General features: G+C 38.3%; 1 protein-coding gene across 1 annotated transcript in view; it reads left to right on the top strand.

Annotated features, from left to right (window-relative positions):
- Window positions 1-20,099, top strand: part of LOC115214205 (probable tubulin polyglutamylase TTLL1) — a 45,762-nt gene that overhangs the window by 3,282 nt on the left and 22,381 nt on the right. The window contains exons 2-8 of the mRNA XM_029783311.2: window positions 4,163-4,294; window positions 6,409-6,474; window positions 7,093-7,235; window positions 8,439-8,543; window positions 14,201-14,276; window positions 16,888-17,022; window positions 18,039-18,147. Of these exons, the coding sequence (XP_029639171.1) occupies window positions 4,185-4,294; window positions 6,409-6,474; window positions 7,093-7,235; window positions 8,439-8,543; window positions 14,201-14,276; window positions 16,888-17,022; window positions 18,039-18,147 (744 nt within the window). The 5' untranslated portion in view covers window positions 4,163-4,184. The remainder of the gene's footprint in view (window positions 1-4,162; window positions 4,295-6,408; window positions 6,475-7,092; window positions 7,236-8,438; window positions 8,544-14,200; window positions 14,277-16,887; window positions 17,023-18,038; window positions 18,148-20,099) is intronic.

Below are 20,099 nucleotides of genomic sequence, written 5' to 3'. Positions count from 1 at the left end.
AAAAAGATGTTTTATAAACACATTCTACCAGTATACGAAGTTTAAAATATTTTAGTTACCTAGAAATTATGTTAAAAACTGCCGTTCAAACCGAAAAGATCCGGTCTGTTTTCTTATTTACAGTATAAAATGTATTTCGTTTTTGCATCTGAGACACAAGAAACTGTTTTAATTGTTGTTGGTTAATCCTTGGTCAGTCCTGGTTGAACAAATTTATGGTCAAACGTGTTTCAGCTAAAACCTTCTCTTCTTTCCAGATATCTATCTCTAAACGTCATCCAATGTATCTTTTCTTCTTTTTTGAGGCTGAGTTGACTGCTACTTCTACTAGCCTGTAGAGAGTGTGGTTAAAACTATTTCCAAATAATCTAGATTCATAACACAAACATTGTTTTCATACCTTCTCTTTGAAATTCTCAGCCAAGTGTGTTAACTCTATTTTAATCTTCCAAAATATTTTCTCGTTTTACAAACAACAATATCAAATTCTGGTTTGAAATATATTTTCTTCAGAAATAATGGTTTTTGATTTATTTAGGCAAAAGGCCAGCAATTCTAAAAGGAGATGTTTGCTGCTTCCGTCAATTTCATAACTTAGATCGGTAATTCATTTTATTGACCTCGGAGGGATAAAAAGTTACAATGGATTTTGACTGGATTTGAACTCAGAATGTAAAGAACCAGAAGAAATACCACCACAGCATTTTGTCCAATGCTTTAATAGTTCTGCCAATCCACCACCCTCAGCCCCAAACAAATTCAACCATAACAAAAAATGGGAGGCAATGATGTTGCTTATTTGTTATCTAGTCTACACACTCACTAGTTAGTTTTAATAATCTTTTTTTTTAGTGGCTGTGTGGTGAGTAGCTTGCCTACCAACCACATGGTTCCGGGTTCAGTACCACTGTGTGACATATTGGGCAAATGTCTTCTACTATAGCCTTGGGCCAACCAAAGCCTTGTGAGTGGCTTTGGCAGACAGAAACTGAAAGAAGCCCATCATATATGTGTTTGTGTGTCTGTGTTTGTCCCCCTACCATCGCTTGACAACTGATGTTGGTGTGTTTACGTTCCTGTAACTTAGCGGTTCGGCAAATGAGACTGATAGAATAAGTACTAGGCTTACAAAGAATAAGTCTGCATTTCTAGCAGGTTGATGCTTTTCTGCTTCCTTATGCTTCATTATAATTTATATATATATATTATTATTATTATTGAGTGAGAGAGCAGGTCATGCCATCAAAGTGACACTGGGGTAAAATATACGAAGCCCAGTATACCCATCATGACTACCCGTCTAATAAGGGTACACCAGGCACATGCATCACAACCATATGTGCGCAACATGGTGATTTCATATCAAGATTTATTATCATCATCATCATTATTAAGGTTGTGAGCTGGCAGAATCATTAGCATGCTGGGCAAAATGCTTAGTGGCATTTAGTCTGTCTGCACATTCTGAGTTCAAGTTCTGCCGAGGTTGACTTTTTTGCGGATCAATAAATTAAGTACCAGTAATACACTTGGGTTGATGTAATTGACTAGTCACCTCACCCTAAATTTCAGGCCTTATGCTGATAGTAGAAAAGATTATTATAATTATTATTATCATTATCATTATTATTACTAGCTGGCCCAGTGCCATCAAAAATGATGGCTAATTGTTGTATTTTATATATCAGTAAGGTACATAATAATCACACATACAAACATTCACATACTTCCCTTGTACACGCACACACATACACACATATACACACACAGAGTTGAAATGCTGTTTGATTTTTCTTTTCAGCGTTAAATGTTCACCATCCCACTTCCATTGCACACACACACAAACATTCACATACCTCCTTTTACATACACACACATATATATACTTACCCTTCCTTCCTTATTCGTCCATCACCCCTTCCTTTCTCATATGTTGTGACAGAGAAAAAACAGAAGATATACGATGTGCTTTTTGCCACTTCCTCTGTCTCATTGCTATTACTTTCTCTCCCTCCCTCTCAGTCAGGACTATTACTCTCACTACTTCTCCTTCACTGAATTACTATTTTCTCTCCTCTCCCTTCACTTATACTATTCTGCATGATTTTGGACAAATATATATCTTCTTTATATATAAAAGAGAGGTTGTGTGCTGTCTGTCTCCTACGATTTAGATTCCTAACTACTCCCACATTTTGCGGTGCAGTTTAACCAAAACCGGGTATCTTATAAAAATTTATTTATTATTATTAAATCTTAGAACGTAAAAAGCTACAGTAACACCCCCCCTTTGCCGATAGCCATATTGAGATGGCTATTATACTTTGCATCTCTAAAAATGCTTATATAGTTATTTCCCTTACAAAGCCGAGCAACGCCGGGCAATACTGCTAGTATATGTATATATACAAATATGTAAAAATACTACGCTCATTATTATATTTGGAGATTATTATTATTATTATTATTATGTGTGGTTATTATTATTATTATGCGGTGATTATTATTATAATGTGTGAAGGCACATGGCTCAGTGGTTAGAGCATCGAGCTTATGATCATGAGGTTGTGAGTTCAAATCCCGGACCAGGCTGCATGTTGTGTTCTTGAGCAAGACACTTTATTTCACATTGCTCCAGTTCACTCAGCTGTAGAAATGAGTTGCGACATCACAGGTGCCAAGCTGTATCGGCCCCTTTGCCTTTCTCTTGGATAACACTGGTGGCGTGGAGAGAGGAGGCTGGTATGCATGGGCAACTGCTGGTCTTCCATAAACAACCTTGCCCGGACTTGTGCTTGGGCGGGTAACTTTCTAGGGGCAATCCCACAGTCACTCATGATCAAAGCGGGGTTTCATGTGATGATGAGCTGGCAGAATCGTTAGCACACTGGGCAAAATGCTTAGTGGAATTTTGCCCATTTCTACATTCTGAGTTCAAGTTCCGCCTAGGTCAACTTTGTTTTTCATCTTTGCAAGGGTTCATAAATTAAGTACGAGTGAAACACTGGGGTCAATGTAATCAACTTAATCCTTCCCTCCAAATTTCTGGCCTTGTGCCTATAATAGAAAATATTATTATTATTATTATTATCATCATAGACGCCGCACAGTATACCATATCATGAGGTTGTTGATTGAAGGTATTGTGTCTACCGGGGGTTTGTACTGTTTGTCAAGTCATAACAAGGACCTCAGACAGACAGTACTTTACGCAATATGCATGCAATTCCAAGTAATACCGAATTTTGCAATACATCTAGATTGTAGAGTATTTCTAAGGTTTTCAGAATGTTTTTTCAGATTGCGTGGTATTCAACCCAATGCTCTGATGACAACAGGGATAACCTTTATGTTCCACTCTTGTAGCTGCCACATTTTAGCGATCTCAATTCTCAGTTTCCATATTTATCAACTTTTTCTCTTTCTTTCATGATGATATGTTGATCTTCTGACACTGCTACATCAATTAGTAGGCACTCTTGTTTGTTCCTGCTAAAGGTTACTATATCTGGCCTTCAGTGCTCTAACACCTTGTCTGTCTGGAAATTATAGTCCCAGAGGATTTTTGCCTTTCCCCTTTCATCATCATCATTATTATTATTATTGAGTGAGAGAGCAGTTCATGCCATCAAAGTGACACTGGGGTAAAATATACGAAGCCCAATATACCCATCATGACTACCCGTCTGATAAAGGTACACCAGGCACATGCATCACAACCATATGTGCGCGACATGGTGATCTCATATCAAGATAAACAGCACATGACCTTGCAGGTGGGGCCCAGTTAGAATTTTCTTCAGGTTGAGTAGCCCATCCCGCTCAAACGGTCCCTGAATAAGGGTTGTTTAAGGATGTTGAAAGAACCACCCATGTTTCCAGAGGTGAACTATTCAAACCCAAAAGAATCCCTCTCAACACATGGCTATGATGCTCCCCCACTACTTCTGCTCGTGATCAGAGATGCACATATCGTCAGCCACTAAGGGACATGCTCAACTGGTTAAGGTCAAACAACTGACAAGCAAATCTGTGGTATTGAGCAGAATATTTGCTGTAGCCCATCTTTTATACCAAGACAAAACAATGTACATGATAACACTTATTATTATTATTATTATTATTATTATTGTTATTATTATATATGATGTCTATTTTACAGTGAAGTGTAAAGTGTAGTGGACATGCCTGCAATCCGATATGCATGTGATCAAGATAAATCGGTTTTGCTGCATAATTTTGAGGCCCGTGGTTGGGTAGCTGTAAACCCAGATGAAAACTGGAACTTCTACTGGTATGTTATGTACTTTCTTAAATTAATTGATTTCACCAGTCATTTGGTTGTTGTTGTTGTGACCCCTTTTGGTCATAATGACCATGGGATTGCACCTAGAAAGTTACCCTCCAAGGCACAAGTTTGAGTAAGATTGTTTATGGAAGACCAGCAGTCACCCATGCTTACCAGCCTCCCTTCTCCATGCCACCAGTGTTATCCAAGGGAAAGGCAATATATATATATGTATATATAAAATATTATTTGAGACAAAACCACTATTTTGCAAAACAAACAAGGAAAGACTTAATCAAAACATAAAATTTAATAAATAGTCAAAGAAACCGCCACTACAATCGTTTCTTGTCTTGATCGACAATCTTCAGGTGGACTTCCAATAATTCAGTTACAAATTAATTTGTAACTGAATTATTGGAAGTCCACCTGAAGATTGTCGATCAAGACAAGAAACGATTGTAGTGGCGGTTTCTTTGACTATTATTAAATTTTATGTTTTGATTAAGTCTTTCCTGTTTGTTTTGCAAAATAGTGGTTTTGTCTCAAATAATATTTTATAATATTTTACTATAAAATTGGATTTAATCCTAAATCTGATTTTTTTTCCCTGTAAATTTGGATAATTCCCTAATATTTATTATTTATATGTATATATATATAATATATATATAATATATATATATATATATATATATATATATATTAATCATCATCATCATCATCATCATTAGCGTCCGTTTTCCATGCTAGCATGGGTTGGACGGTTCTACTGGGGTCTGTGAAGCCAGAAGGCTTCATCAGGCCCAGTCAAATCTGGCAGTGTTTCTACGGCTGGATGCCCTTCATATATATATGTGAGTATATATATATATCTTTTATCTTTCACTTGTTTCAGTCAGTAGACTGTGGCCATGCTGGGGCACTGCCTTCAAGAATTTTTAGTTGTCCCTAGTACTTATTGTTTATCGAACTATTAAATTACGAGAACACAAATACACCAACACTGGTTGTCAAGTGGTGGTGGTGGTGGTAGTGTTGCTTCTGCTGTTGTCAAACCATTTTGCTGTTGGCACCAAATGAATTAATCTTTCTGAATAAAGATTACTTGATATGACTTATTCATTCCACAAGTGTTGGAACTATGACCAAAGACATGCTGGTAGTGATTGGAGAGAAATAAATTAATTGTGATTTGTTCAATGTGTGACTGAGTCCCGAGAGATGCATTGAGAGTGAGAATATTGACTTATGAATAATCAAATGATGATGAAAAGCTTTGATTCAAATTTGCTTTAATGATAACAAACACTAATATAATCATGTAATCACTAGTGCAGCTAGGGAGGGGTAGAGGTGGTCTGCCCTGGGTGGCACTTTTGGGTCTGCTGTAGGCAATATGTGTTTTTTGTGGGGTCCAGGGGAGGTAAATGGAAGTGCCACTCCAGGTGGCACACACTCTAGCTGCTCTAGTGCATGTAATACCAATGGAAGATAAAGGCTTGGTCAGGCACAGGTGTGGCTGTGTGGGAAAGAAACTCGTTTCCTGAGTGTGTAGTTGCAGGTTCAATTCCACTGCATAGCACCTTGAGTAAGTGTCTTCTATAACCCTAGGCTGACCAAAGCTTGTGAGTGGATTTAGTTAAGTGCGTATTATACACGAGGTTAAGAATGAAAATTATTTTCTAGGCAATATTCAAGTCTCTATTTGCTGTCAGGCAATGTTTATTCAGACGCATTTTGTGATGTCAGGTGCGAAAATACCTTAAGCTAAGCCTGAAAGCAATGAAGTCATAAAAGAACCATCCATAACTTGCAGTAAGCAACATTTATTAAATGTTATTACTGTTATTTCTTTATTTTCTGCAAACAAAATGCACAAAAAAGCTTCACATTTGCATTATGTTATATATACAATAATAACTAAAGACATTACCGTATACATTTTTACAAACCAAGGACGTTATATAGACCTCCTTGATTCAAGTTAGAGAAAGGGTGTGTATTATACACAAGGTTTAGGTTTTTTAGAGGTACAGCTCCTAAAAATCCCCTGCATATTATACTCAAGGGCAGACTATATTTGAGGATTTACGGTATTTATATTTGTTTCTTTGCAGGGCCTCAGTGCAGAATATCAGAGATATCTTCAGTGTGGACAATGGCTATCGTTTAGCTGATGACCAGTGAGTAACTACCCCCAATGACATGTGTGTGTGTGTGTGTGTGTATGTCTGTGTGTGTCAACATCATCATCATCATTGTTTAACATCTGCTTTCCATGCTACCATGGGTCGGATGGTTTGACTGAGGACTGGCGAGCCAGAAGGCTGCACCAGGCTCCAATCTGATCTGGCAGAGTTTCTACAGCTGGTTGCCCTTCCTAATGCAAACCACTCTGAGAGTGTAGTGGGTGCTTTTACGTGCCACCAGTCAGATGGTTCTGGCAACGACCACGATCAAAAGGTGTTTTCACATGCTACCTGTATGGTTAAATTTTACCTAGAATAAGAGCGAACCCTTATAATAATAATAAAAACAATACTAATAACAACAACAATAATTCTTTCTACTATACACACAAGGCCTGAAAATTGGAGGAGGGAGCTAGTCAATTTCATCAACCCTGAAGGGGAGAAAGGCAAAATTGTTCTTGGTGGGACTTGAACTCAGAATGTGAAGACAGACGAAATGCCGCTAAGCATATTGCCCAGCGTTCTAATAATGATAATAACACCACTAATTAATCCCAATATTTGTTATTACAATTAATTCATCTCAATAATTATGTCTCTGAATTTCAGGATCATTAATCATTTCCCAAACCACGTTGAGATTACACGTAAGGATTTAATGGTGAAAAACATCAAACGTTACAGAAAAGAACTTGAGAGAGAAGGAAGCCCCCTGGTGCAGAAAGATGAAACTGGAAGATATTTATATTTAGGTGAGGACTGTTTTTATGTTCATCATCATCCTCATCATCATTTTTCCAAGTCCTCTTTTCCATGCTTGCATGGGTTGTATGGGCTTTGTTGATGCAGATTTCCTGCAGCCAGATGCCTTAACTGTCACCAACCCTCACTTGTCTCCAAGTAAGGTCAGATTTCTCCATAGCCACAAATGTGTACCCTAGTGTGTCAATGTCCTAACCCTTTAGAATTCAGATTTCTCTGCCAAATGTAATGCTTGTTTATTCTTGTGGTTTTGAATTTATCATACACTAGCACTATGACCCGGCAACGCTGGGTCATAATGCTAGTGCATGCATATACAGCTGCGCGCATGCGCACATACACGCGAGCACTGTCCAAATCTCCAACCAATCACATACAGCTAGCTAGCATTCAATTGGCGTATCAAGTTTCGCGCATTTTGATTGAGTTTTGGATAAAAAATTCACAAAATAGTCACTTCTATTGATTTTTTAATGGCTTTGCGAGGTGACTGGGGACGGTTTTGAATGACCATAGAAAGTGCGAGCCCTCTAACTGAAAAGTAGTGGATTTGTATAAAGGACACACACACACACACACAAACATTTTGCCATTTATATATACAGAGATTATCTTGTAGTTTTTTTTAAAAGGCAGTGAGCTGGCAGAAACGTTAGCACACCGGGTGAAATGCTTAGCGGTATTTCGTCTGCTGCAACATTCTGAGTTCAAATTCTGGTGAGGTCGACTTTGCTTTTAATCCTTTTGGGGTTGATAAATTAAGTACCAGTTGCGTACTGGGGTCGATCTAATCGACTGGCCCCCGCCTCCCACAAAATTTCGGGCCTTGTGCTTTGAGTAGAAAAGATTATCGTGTAGTTTTAAGATTTTGATGATGTGACTGTTTATTTTTAGAATGGCATTGTAGGGTAGGTGTGAGAAGCCAAAGGTAAAGTTTTCTTCTGGAGTCATGCCAACTCATAAGGGTTGATTTCCCAGTTTCCATCATCATCATCATCATCATCGTTTAACGTCCGTTTTCCATGCTAGCATGGGTTGGACGGTTCGACCGGGGTCTGGGAAGCCAGGAGGCTGCACCAGGCTCCTGTCTGATCTGGCAGAGTTTCTACAGCTGGATGCCCTTCCTAAAGCCAACCCCTCCGTGAGTGTGGTGGGTGCTTTTTATATGTATGCACACATTTTTTTTTTTACAGATTTCATTCCTCAAACCTTTATGTTACCTGCTGACTACAACTTATTTGTTGAAGAGTTCCGTAAACACCCAAACACCACATGGATTATGAAACCATGTGGTAAAGGTAAGTAAACTGCATCTGTTTCATTTGTTTTTGTCTATTCTTCTTTTGTGAGTGATTCACAGTTTCAATAGACCTGATGTACAATACTTTAATCACCTCTGGTCCTGTTGTTTATTTGATTCTAAAGTATTTACATGTAAAGCACTGCTTCTGTTCATAACAGTGATGTAATGTGTTTCATTAGTGTTTCTGCTTATAACCATCCTTGGCAGCAGGAGGGGCAGTGGAGGCACAATGTCCCAGTGGTTAGGGCAGCGGACTCGCAGTCAAAAGAACGCAGTTTGATTCCCAGACTGGGCATTGTGTTTATTGAGCAAAACACCTAAGCTCCACGAGGCTCCTGCTGGGGTGGGAGGTGAACCCCGCTGTACTCTTTCACTACAACTTTCTCTCACTCTTTCTTCCTACTTCCGACACAAAGCAGAAACCATGGTGTGGTAAACTTTCAGACTCTAGTCTAGATTGCGAATCCTCTGTACCCCAGGATGGTTCAGTCTCCACCCGTTAAAAGCCACCATTTATGGAATGAGGATAACAATGTAGCTTTCGTGCCCGTGCAACCGCCAGTCTATCGCGTATGGTGGGTGGATCTTCAAGTTGCCACATGCATTTTTAGTAGCTTAGAGTAGGCTCGAATTAGAGATGGTGTGAGTCCTGATTAGAAGAAGAAGAAGAAGAAAGAAGAAGAAGAAGAAGAAGAAGAAGAAGAGAAGAAGAAGAAGAAGAGGAGGAGGAGGATGAGGAGGAGAAGAAGAAGAAGAAGAAGAAGAAGAAAGAGGAGGAGGAGGAGGAGGAGAAGAAGAAGAAGAAGAAGCCGGCACCGACGACGAAGGAGAAGAAGAAGAAGACGACAGGAAGGGCATGGCTGATAGGGTTGGAGAGTTTGTTCCTCAACCATTTGGTTTTGAGTTCAATCCTACTGCAAAGCACCTTGGGCAAGTTTCCTCTTTTATTGTCTAAGTAGGACAACAAAGCCTTGTGAGCAGATTTGATAAGTAGAGACTGGAAGAAGCCTGTCATGCATGAGTGTGTGTGTGTATCTGTTTGTGTCCTGATAATATGAGATTGCTATAAATGAGCATCACTGTCATTCAAGTGGTGTTCTTTGTTTCCATGGCGAAATTTTAAATTGCTTGGAAAACAGGTGAGAGTTGGTGACAGGAAGGGCATCCAGGCTGTAGAAAATCTGCCTCAATAAGTTTTGTGTGACCCGTGCAAGCATGGAAATGTGGACATTAAAATGACTATGGAAATGATGATGATGATGACGACAATGACGATGACGAAGATGATGATGATGATGATGATAGTGATGATGATGATGGCGACGAAATGATGATGATGATGATGACGATGACGAAATGATGATGATGATGATAGTGATGATGATGACGAAATGATGATGATGATGATGATGACGATGACGAAATGATGATGATGATGATGATGACGATGACGAAATGATGATGATGATGATGATGATGATGACGACATGATGATGATGATGATAGTGATGATGATGACGACGACAATGATAATGATGATGATAGTGATGATGATGACGACGACAATGATGATGTTGATCATGATGATGATGATGGTGGTGATGAAATGATGATGATGATGATGATGATGATATATTTGTTCTAAAATTGAGGATATGTTTAAACATGTCCGAGCAAAGCTGACTCGGGTAAACCAACAGCAGAAATGTCAGATAGAATAACTTACGATAAATACGACAGAAGAAAGATAAAAAGAATATTCCTGCTTAATTGACCTTGTTGTGTGTGAGAAGTCTATGTGAGAAACCTGAAAAGGTATGAGTTACTTAGTAATAGGAAATTTAGTAGTTAGGAAAACAAACTCTTAACTGAATACTGTCAGACTTGTTTATTTAAGTATACGGTGATTGCCTGCAATATTTGGAATGCATCTATGTGAGCCAGAAAGTCTTGAAGCGGCTGAGAAAGAGGAAAAATAAATGGACGTAATTGTTAATGTCAGGCGAAATACAGTTAAGATATGGGTCAGAATGTTAGATAACGAATAAACAAAGAATGAAAAAAAAAACCTCAAAAAAAACTGACCGTCATAGTTTTAGTGTTTGAGGCCTGTAAAAACAACTTTTAGTAATTCTGGGGAAACCTTCCCAGCTGATCTGCATTTCTTGTGATCTGCTGGGTAAGTATTAAAGAGGGTTGGTTAAAAACCTAGCTTGTGTAAGCTCAATTGAAACCTTTCATCAGAGCCACCTTTCATTGGTGTTTGGTGGTGGTCCTTCACACTTTCAGGGTCGATAAATTAAGTACCAGTTGAGTACCGGGGTCGATCTAATCGACTGATCCCTTCCCCAAAAAATTTCGGGCCTTCTGCTTAGAGTAGAAAAGATTACATTCTGAGTTCAAATTCTGCTGAGGTCGACTTTCCCTTTCACCCTTTCGGGATCGATAAATTAAGTACCAGTTGAGTACTGGGGTCGATCTAATCAACTGGCCCCTTCCCCCAAAAATTTTGGGCCTTCTGCCTAGAGTAGAAAAGATTACATACAGTTAAAGATATGGGTCAGAATGTTAGATAACGAAAAAACAAAAAAACAAAAAAAAAACTGACCGTCATAGTTTTAGTGTTTGAGGCCTGTATAAACAATTTTTGTAATTCTGGGGAAACCTTCCAAGACTGATCTGCATTTCTTGTGATATACTGGATAAATATTAAAGAGGGTTGATTAAAAACCTGGCTTGTGTAAGCTCAGTTGAAACCTTTCATCAGAGCCACCTATCATTGGTGTTTGTTTATAATAATAATGAAATTATTGTATACAGTGCTCAGGTGCACCACAAGTCCTCCATCTGGTGACAGTCCTTTACACATCCAGTTTTAGTTCTGTCTTTAGTGGCTGATTTCGTACATTATATAACAAGCATCTGCTTAACCCTTTTAATACCAACCCGGCCAAAACCGCCTCTGGCCCTGTAGTACAAATATCTTGTTTTCATAAGTATTGAATTAAAATCTTCCACCAAAGCTTAGTCATAATTAATGTTCCTAACACTAGCTTAATGACAACTAAGTTATTTTACTAAATTCTTTTTTATATTTAAAATAATTGAGAGAAACACAGAGCATCTCAAAATAAATACAGTAACAAAAGGGTTAATGGTCACTGGGCTTGCTGCATTCTCTCCACCTAGGTCCCACTTATTGCTCTCAGTGCCCTCCTACTAAACACACCCTTTATTCTTTCTTACAAGAACAACAGTCCTCGGGCATTTTTTATCTCATGCTTTTTGTTTTTAAAAACACTGACTTAAAGATGTTATCTCCACTAATCTTATTTGCTTGAGATTACTTGTAAAGGGCATGAGCACTGCTTCTAATCACTAACGATTAGAAAATATAATGAAGTAAATTCATTAGCTATCAGCAATGCTTGTGCGAATTTAAGTTGAGAACAGCTTGTACAACAATGCAATGACTGTCACTATTCAAGCCAAGAATCTCAGAGATAAGCCAAAATAAGATAAAGGCCTCAGTAATGTTAATACATGTCATAAGGCAGCGAGCTGGCAGAAACGTTAGCACACCGGGCGAAATGCTTAGCGGTATTTCGTCTGCCATTACGTTCTGAGTTCAAATTCCGCCGAGGTCAACTTTGCCTTTCATCCATCTTGAGTCGATTAAATAAGTACCACTCACACACTGGGGTCGATATAATCGACTTAATCCGTTTGTCTGTCCTTGTTTGTCCCTTCAGTGTTTAGCCCCTTGTGGGTAGTAAAGAAATAGGTATTTTGTCTGTCTTTATGTTCTGAGTTCAAATTCCCCTGAGGTCAACTTTGCCTTTCATCCTTTCAGGGTCGATAAATTAAGTACCAGTTGAGTACTGGGATCGATCTAATCGACTGGCCCCTTCCCCAAAAAATTTCGGGCCTTGTGCCTAGAGTAGAAAAGAATATATGATTCTTAAGGTGGCAAGCTGGCAGAAACATTAGCATGCTGGGTGAAATGCTTAGCATATTTCGTCTGTCTTTACATTCTGAGTTCAAATTCCACCGAGGTCGACTTTGCCTTTCATTTTTTCGGGGTCAATAAATTAAGTACCACTTGCATACTGGGGTCAATCTAATCGACTGGCCCCTTCCCCAAAAATTTTCGGGCCTTGTGCCTAGAGTAGAAAAGTATATTAACACATACTATATCAGAGTAAGGATACGGGAGTGAATGTATATAGCCTAGTGGTTAGGGTGTTGCATTCATGATTGCAAGATCATGGTTTCAATTCACGGATTGGGCAGTGTGTTTTGATTTTGATCAGAACCCTTCATTTTACATTGTTCCAATTTCCTCAGCTGTAAATGAATGACCTTGCAATAGACTGGTATTCCATTCAGGGAGAACAGACCGTGATTTCTGTCATTTAAGCAATTTGGTAACTGGGTAACTGACCCTATGAGCCCTAGAACTTGAGACAATAATTCCCAGGGGCTGATGATGATAAAAGCTAAGGGATGCCTCACATCCATTGAACTTAAAACATGCAAGACACCAAAACAGAATTTCTTCTTCTTGCTTGCTTGAGACAGCATCCACCCGGGGTGGGTTGAGCTGGCTTCATTCATCCTCAGTGCTGCATCTCTCACAAACGCCAACCAGGCCTGGCAATTTGAGTCTAACGACTGTGTGATCTGCAACCACTCCTTATTCGAGTGGCGAACTCCATAGATATGGGAGCCTAGGTTGGGTTTCAGGCCCCCATATCTACAGCGTTCGCCACTGGAATAAGGAGTGGTTACAGATCACACGGTCGTTAGCCTCAAATCTTCAGGTCTGAACAGAATTTCTAATGCAGTGACTCTTTTTGGGGCTCATTTGTCGTTTTAATAAGTATTATTTCTGTCCTGCAGGGTTTCTTCCCCCCTCCGCACCAAGTTACCTTGGTTGGAAAACTGCTTTAATCATGAATACTATGCTACCATGCTATAGATTGTACTAGTTTACTATTAGCTCTCACAGAGATACTGGATTAAAATTAATGCTGCCATGGCTGTGTGGTCAAGAAGTATGTTTCCCAACCACTCGGTTCCAGGTTCAGTTCCACTGCGTAGCACCTTGGTCAAGTGTCTTCAACTATAAGTTCAGAACAAGCAAAGCTTTGTGAGTGGATTTGGTAGATGGAGACTGAAAGAAGCCCACCATGTATATATGTGTTTCTTTTTTCTTTGTCTTGCAAGTACTTGGTGACCATGTCAGTGCAGATGCCACTTAAAAGCACCCAATCCTCACTGTAAAGTGGTTGGTGTTTGGAAGGGTGTCCAGTTGTAAAAACCTTGCCAAAACTGTGCTTGTGTCACATATAAAGCACTAAGTCCACTGTGCTTGATGTTAGGAAGGGCATCCAGCTGTAAAAATCCTGACAAAACAGTCACAGAAGTCTGGTGCAGGCTTCAATTCAAATTCCGCCGAGGTCGACTTTGGCTTTCATTCTTTCGGAGTTGATTAAATAAGTACCAGTTACACACTGGGGTCGATATAATCAATTTAATCCGTTTGTCTGTCCTTGTTTGTCCTCACTGTGTTTAGCCCCTTGTGGGCAGTAAAGAAATATGATATACAATTAATGAAGATTTTTACAATGCATTTTTTTGTCTCTTCAGCTCGTGGAATAGGTATATTCCTGGTCAACAAACTTTCACAACTCAAGAAATGGTCCCGTGACAGCAAAACAAACAGGTGATATTGACGAGCATTTTGTTTAACCTTCAGAACATTTGTCTTCTTGCTTTATACCAATTGTCTTTCTTGAAACAGGGAATTAGTCACCTGTAAAAGGAAATGACATTACACAGAGCTTTTGTCTTAATACATTAATTATACTAAATTGGGAAAAAGCTAGAATTTGCATAACAATCAAACTCTGTGTTAGGGTAAAAAAGATAAAAATAAAAATATAATAAATGCGCCCCTTTAAAGCCTAGCCAGGCTCATGGGCCCGGTTTCCTGGTTTCCATGGCGTATGTGTTCCCCCAGCTGGATGGGACACTAGTCCATTGCAGCGTTACTCATTATTGCTAGCTAAGTGGACTGGAGCAACGTGAAATGAAGTGTTTTACTCAAGAACACAACGCATCGACCGGTCCAGGAATCAAAAGCACAATCTTACGATCATGATGCTGACACCCTAACCACTAAGCCACGTGCCTCCACAAAAAAGATAAAGAAACTCTAAAATTAAAGGAGGGTCATTATGCCAGTAATAAACACACACAGGTTCTATTACACTTTGTTGTTTTTGATAGTATGTTGTCAACTTAATGTGACAGTCCCATAAAAGGGAAGAATGCTTCTGTTATTTAGCCCTAGGAAGCACCGTCTTCTGTTGGACTTGACACATTTCCTGTGTCCTTATGTTTTCAAAGTAGAGACAAGTATAAGGACACAGGAAATGTATCAAGTCCAACAGGAAACGGTGATTCCTAGGGCTAAATAACAGTAGTATTATTCCCTTTCATGGGACTGTCACATTAAGTTGACAACATACTATCACTTTATCGTGCTGCTACTGAGAGATTTAGAAATGTAATATTTCTATTTTGTTGTTTTTGTTTGACTGTTGCTTAACCATTTGGCCAATTAATTTAGTAGTTGATTAACCCTTTCGTTACCAACCTGGCTGAAACCGACTCTGAGTACAAATGTCTTGTTTTCATAAGTTTTGAATTAAAATCTTCCACCAAACCTTAGTCACAATTTATGTTCCTAACGCTAGCCGTAGAAACATTGTCAGATCAGATTGGGCCTGGTACAGCCTTCTGGCTTCCCAGACCCCTGTTGAACCGTCCAACCCATGCTAGCATGGAAAGCGGACACTAAATGATGATGATGATGTACACTAGCTTAATGATAACTAAGTTATTTTGCTAAATTCTTTGTTATATTTAAATTAATTGAAAGAAACACAGAACATCTCAAAATAAACACAGTAACGAAAGGGTTAATTAATCATTTGATCATTTAATCAATCAGCTAAGTTTGTCAAAGTCCTCCTCAGTGACCTGAACTCATCAATGACATGTCTTCTCTACTCCAATTCGTCTTCTGGTCACTCTGTCTGTCTCCTGGTTTAACCATTTTGCATTCAGATTTCTTTGTCAAATGTGTTGCTTATTTATTCACATTGTTTTGAATTAATCATGCATTATCTTGTAGCTTCAAGATTTCAATGGTGTGTTTGTATATATTTTTAGAATGGTGTTGTAGGGTAGGTGTGAGAGGTTGGATCTGGCCAGTTTAAACATAAAACAGGTAGTATATTCGGGTTGGATTTGGCTGGATTAAATGCTAAAGAGTTAAAAGCTCTCGATTTATATTTATATAAAAATGTATGTGAAAAGAGAGAGAGAGAGAGAGAGAGAGACAGAGAGACAGAGACAGAGACAGACAGACAAACAGACAGAGAGAGTGTGTGTGTGTGTGAGAGGTGCATTAAATTAGCTAATGTCAAATAAGTTAGCATCAGATCAATGGTGCCATATAGAGCGGCACCAAAACGTCTCAGTCTTAAAAAAAGGCAAAAACTAAAATGATAACAGTTAAACTGAAACAGTCCTCACCAAGTTAGTATTAATATAATTAGTGTTACCTTGATTACCTACTTAATGAAAACACATTTTATTATATTCAACTTACGATGAAAATAAACAAAGTTTGCTTTAGAAGCGTTGAGATGTATTGAAAGAGACAGATTAGGAAATATTATAATCTCAAACGCAGGATAATGCTAATGCAATAGATTGAACAGGATAAATTATCCATATATTGAAGAAAAATTCATTACTGGCCAGCCATGAGACTTGAACTCACATCCCTGTGATTACACATCAAGTGCTTTACCTTTAAGACGTGTAATCTCAGGGATGTGATTTGAATTTCATGGCTGGCTGGTAGAAATAGAAATACATTTCTAAATATCTCAGAGAGATTTATGCAGTAGTGATACGATAAAGTAGTTGTATGCTGTCAACTTAATGTGACAGTCCCATGAAGGGAATAATACTATTGCTATTTAGCCCTAGGAAACAGCAATGCTTCCTGTCGGCCTTGACACATTTCCTGTGTCCTTAAGTTTACAAGGGGGAGATAAGCACCTCCACCCAGCTAAGCCAGCACCCAGAGACTAGTTTCGGAGTCTTTGCTCGTCATCAGTCTGGAGTAGTATGGCCTACTAGTTGGAATTTTTCTTCAATAAATGGATAATTTATCCTTTTCAATCTACTAGCATTATCATGCATTTGAGATTAAATTATTTACGTCTTATTACATATTATGTTTTAATCTGTTGTAGCTTTGTTCCACCCACGGCTAAGGACACGTATGTCATCTCCAAATACATTGATAATCCTCTGCTGATCAGTGGCAAGAAGTTTGATCTTCGTCTCTATGTTATTGTCACATCTTTCAGACCCTTGAAGTGTTATATGTGAGTTTTGTTTGCTTAATATTTTATATTGAGTGGTATTTCATCTGTTAAGGCGGTGAGCTGGCAGAAACGTTAGCATGCCGGGCGAAATGCATAGCCGTATTTTCTCTGCTTTGTTCTGAGTTCAAATTCCGTCGAGGTCGACTTTGCCTTTCATCCTTTCGGGGTCGATAAATTAAGTACCAGTTATGCACTGGGATCGATGTATTCGACTTAATCCCTTTGTCTATCCTTGTTTGTCCCCTCTATGTTTAACCCCTTGTGGGCAATAAAGAAATAGGTATTTCATCTGTCTGAATGTTCTGAGTTCAAATTCTGTCAAGGTTGATTTTGCCTTTCATCCTTTTGGGGTTACTCTTTTACTTGTTTCAGTCATTTGAGTGTGACCATGCTGGAGCACCACCTTTAGTCGAGCAAATCGACCTCAAGACTTATTCTTTGTAAGCCTAGTACTTATTCTATCGGTCTCTTTTGCCAAACCACTAACTTACAGGGACGTAAATACACCAGCATCTGTTGTCAAGCAATGTTGGGGGACAAACACAGACACACAAACATACACACACACACACACACACACACACACACACACACATATATATATATATACATATATACAATGGGCGTCTTTCAGTTTCCGTCTACTAAATCCACTCACAAGGCTTTGGTCGGCCCGAGGCTATAGTAGAAGACACTTGCCCAAGGTGCCACACTGTGGGACTGAACCCGGAACCAGGCGGTTCGTAAGCAAACTACTTACCACAAAGCCACTCCTACGCCTACGCCTTTGTGAATTAAGGCTATGCGGTGCTCCAGCATGGCCACAGTCACATGACTGAAACCAGTAAAAAAGTAAAGAGTAAATAAAGAAATCATATCCACCAATGTGATTTTAATCACTCATTTTCATTATTCAACATTTATATATGTATGTGTGTGTGTGTGCAAATGCACATACACACACACATACACATGCACATACACACACACACAAAATATGTTGTCTCTCTTTGTAGGTACCAGTTGGGTTTCTGCCGCTTCTGTACCGTAAAATACAATGCTAATATCACCGAACTGGACAACATGTTTGTACATTTGACCAACGTTTCCATTCAGAAACATGGTGTAAGTTAACAAAGTATATTTGTTTCTTTTGTTATTTTTTTTCGTTTTGTTTACTTCTTAACTACCTGCTAATACAGTTCTATATCTCAGAGATGAGGAATTATGTACATTATTTACATTTGACGGATATTTGTCCTCATCTTGTTTGTTGTTAACACAACGTTTCAGCTCATATACCTTCCAGCCATCATCAGGTGTCTTGGGGAAAATTTCGAACCTGGGTTCTCATTCCTAAGGTATTTTTCAATGTTGTTGTTGTTGTTGATTTCGTGTTAAGATGGTTTGACATCTATTTTTAGCATACAAGGGAACCACATAGTGGTCTCTCATATTGTTTATATATATATATATATATATATATATATATGTATATGTATATGGGTGGGGTTGTGTTTATCTATACTAGTAGCTCTGCTCATTCCAGTAAAGAAAGCAAATGTTAAATGATGATGATATGTATGAGTGTGTATATGTGTGTATGTGTCTCTATATGTGTATGTATATATATATATGTATATGTCATATATGTACATGTGTATATGTTTATATGTGTGTATTAATGTGTGTGTGTGTATATATATATATATATAAAGTATATATGTGTGTGTGCACATATGTATATGCGTATATATATGAGTAACGGAAAGGGAAGAATTTTGATTGTCCCCACATTGAGAGTTGTAATATATATATAAGAAATTAAAGAAGGAAAATGCACACACTTTACCTAGTTTTAATATTTTTTAAATATATTTTATATTGTGTTTGTCGACCAGTTTCGCTTTCGCTAATCATGGCATGAAAATCATTTTCATTACATATTGTCTTAACAAAAAAATTTTTTGTGTGGACAAAACTTTCTTCTATACATACATATATATATATATTTATATATGTATATAATCCAAAATGTACAGTATTATATATTGGCCATAATGGATGCATAATATTGTAGTTCAGATACAGATAATATATCTGTTCTACTGACAGATATATGAGTGCATTTTTTCCTGACTTATGGACTTTTAGGTGAGTTATGTGTGTGTATAAGGGGAGAGAGAGGGAGACAGGCAGGCAGACAGAGTGTGAGTGAGAGAGAGAGAGAGAGAGAGAGAGAGAGAGAGAGAGAGAGACAAGCAGATAGGTATATACAGCAGCCTTCTTTCAGTTTCCACCTTGGCATAGGTCAGCTTGGGGCTATATAGTAGAAGACACTTGCCTGTGGTACGACACAGTGGGACTGAACCCAAAACCACATGGTTGGCAGGCAACCATCCTAATTTCGTATATACATCTTGTATACAAAATTTGACAGTTCTTTTGTTTCATAATTGAATGCCTGGTGTTAGGAAGGGATCGAATGCAGAATGTATGGTTCATAAAACGAGCCTCCATAACTGCTCACCTACTTAACTACACCTGGCCTCGGCATGGATATTATTTGATATGTTTATATATTTATATATTTATTCCTTTTCCTTGTTTTGCTTTCCATATGGAGAGAGTTAACGAGGGAAATGTAGATTGAGATTAATCTGTAAGCTCCGAAGTCTGAATAGAAGCTTCCGGAAATTTAAGATTAGATTACAGAGATTGAATTACAAAGTGAATACATCTGACATGGTACGTTACCCTCAAGGAAAACAGCTTAAAAGCCATTATCTTTGTTCAGTTTTGATGCCATTCTCCTGGTAGTGTCTTTGAGGAAAAGAGAATGGTAAAAGGTCGTTTTCATGTTTAATAACTCAATTAGGAGAAATTATCATTCTATCTTTGTTATAAATAAATTTGCATCAGAACTATGGCATTTCCAAAGACCGAAACTCTTTTATCCTTGATTGTTAATTACAAATATACTAAATGTTTCTTTGGTGAGTTTTACTGCCATCTAGTTGCAAATTAAGAGAAATGCTTGACACAGCCTGAAGAGAACATCAAAAGAATGTGATTTG

The sequence above is a fragment of the Octopus sinensis genome, linkage group LG7 (genome assembly GCF_006345805.1).
Source record: "Octopus sinensis linkage group LG7, ASM634580v1, whole genome shotgun sequence".
Taxonomy (NCBI): domain Eukaryota; kingdom Metazoa; phylum Mollusca; class Cephalopoda; order Octopoda; family Octopodidae; genus Octopus; species Octopus sinensis.
Note: the sequence above shows the minus strand (reverse complement) of the source record. Positions and strands in the feature narration are given on the sequence as shown.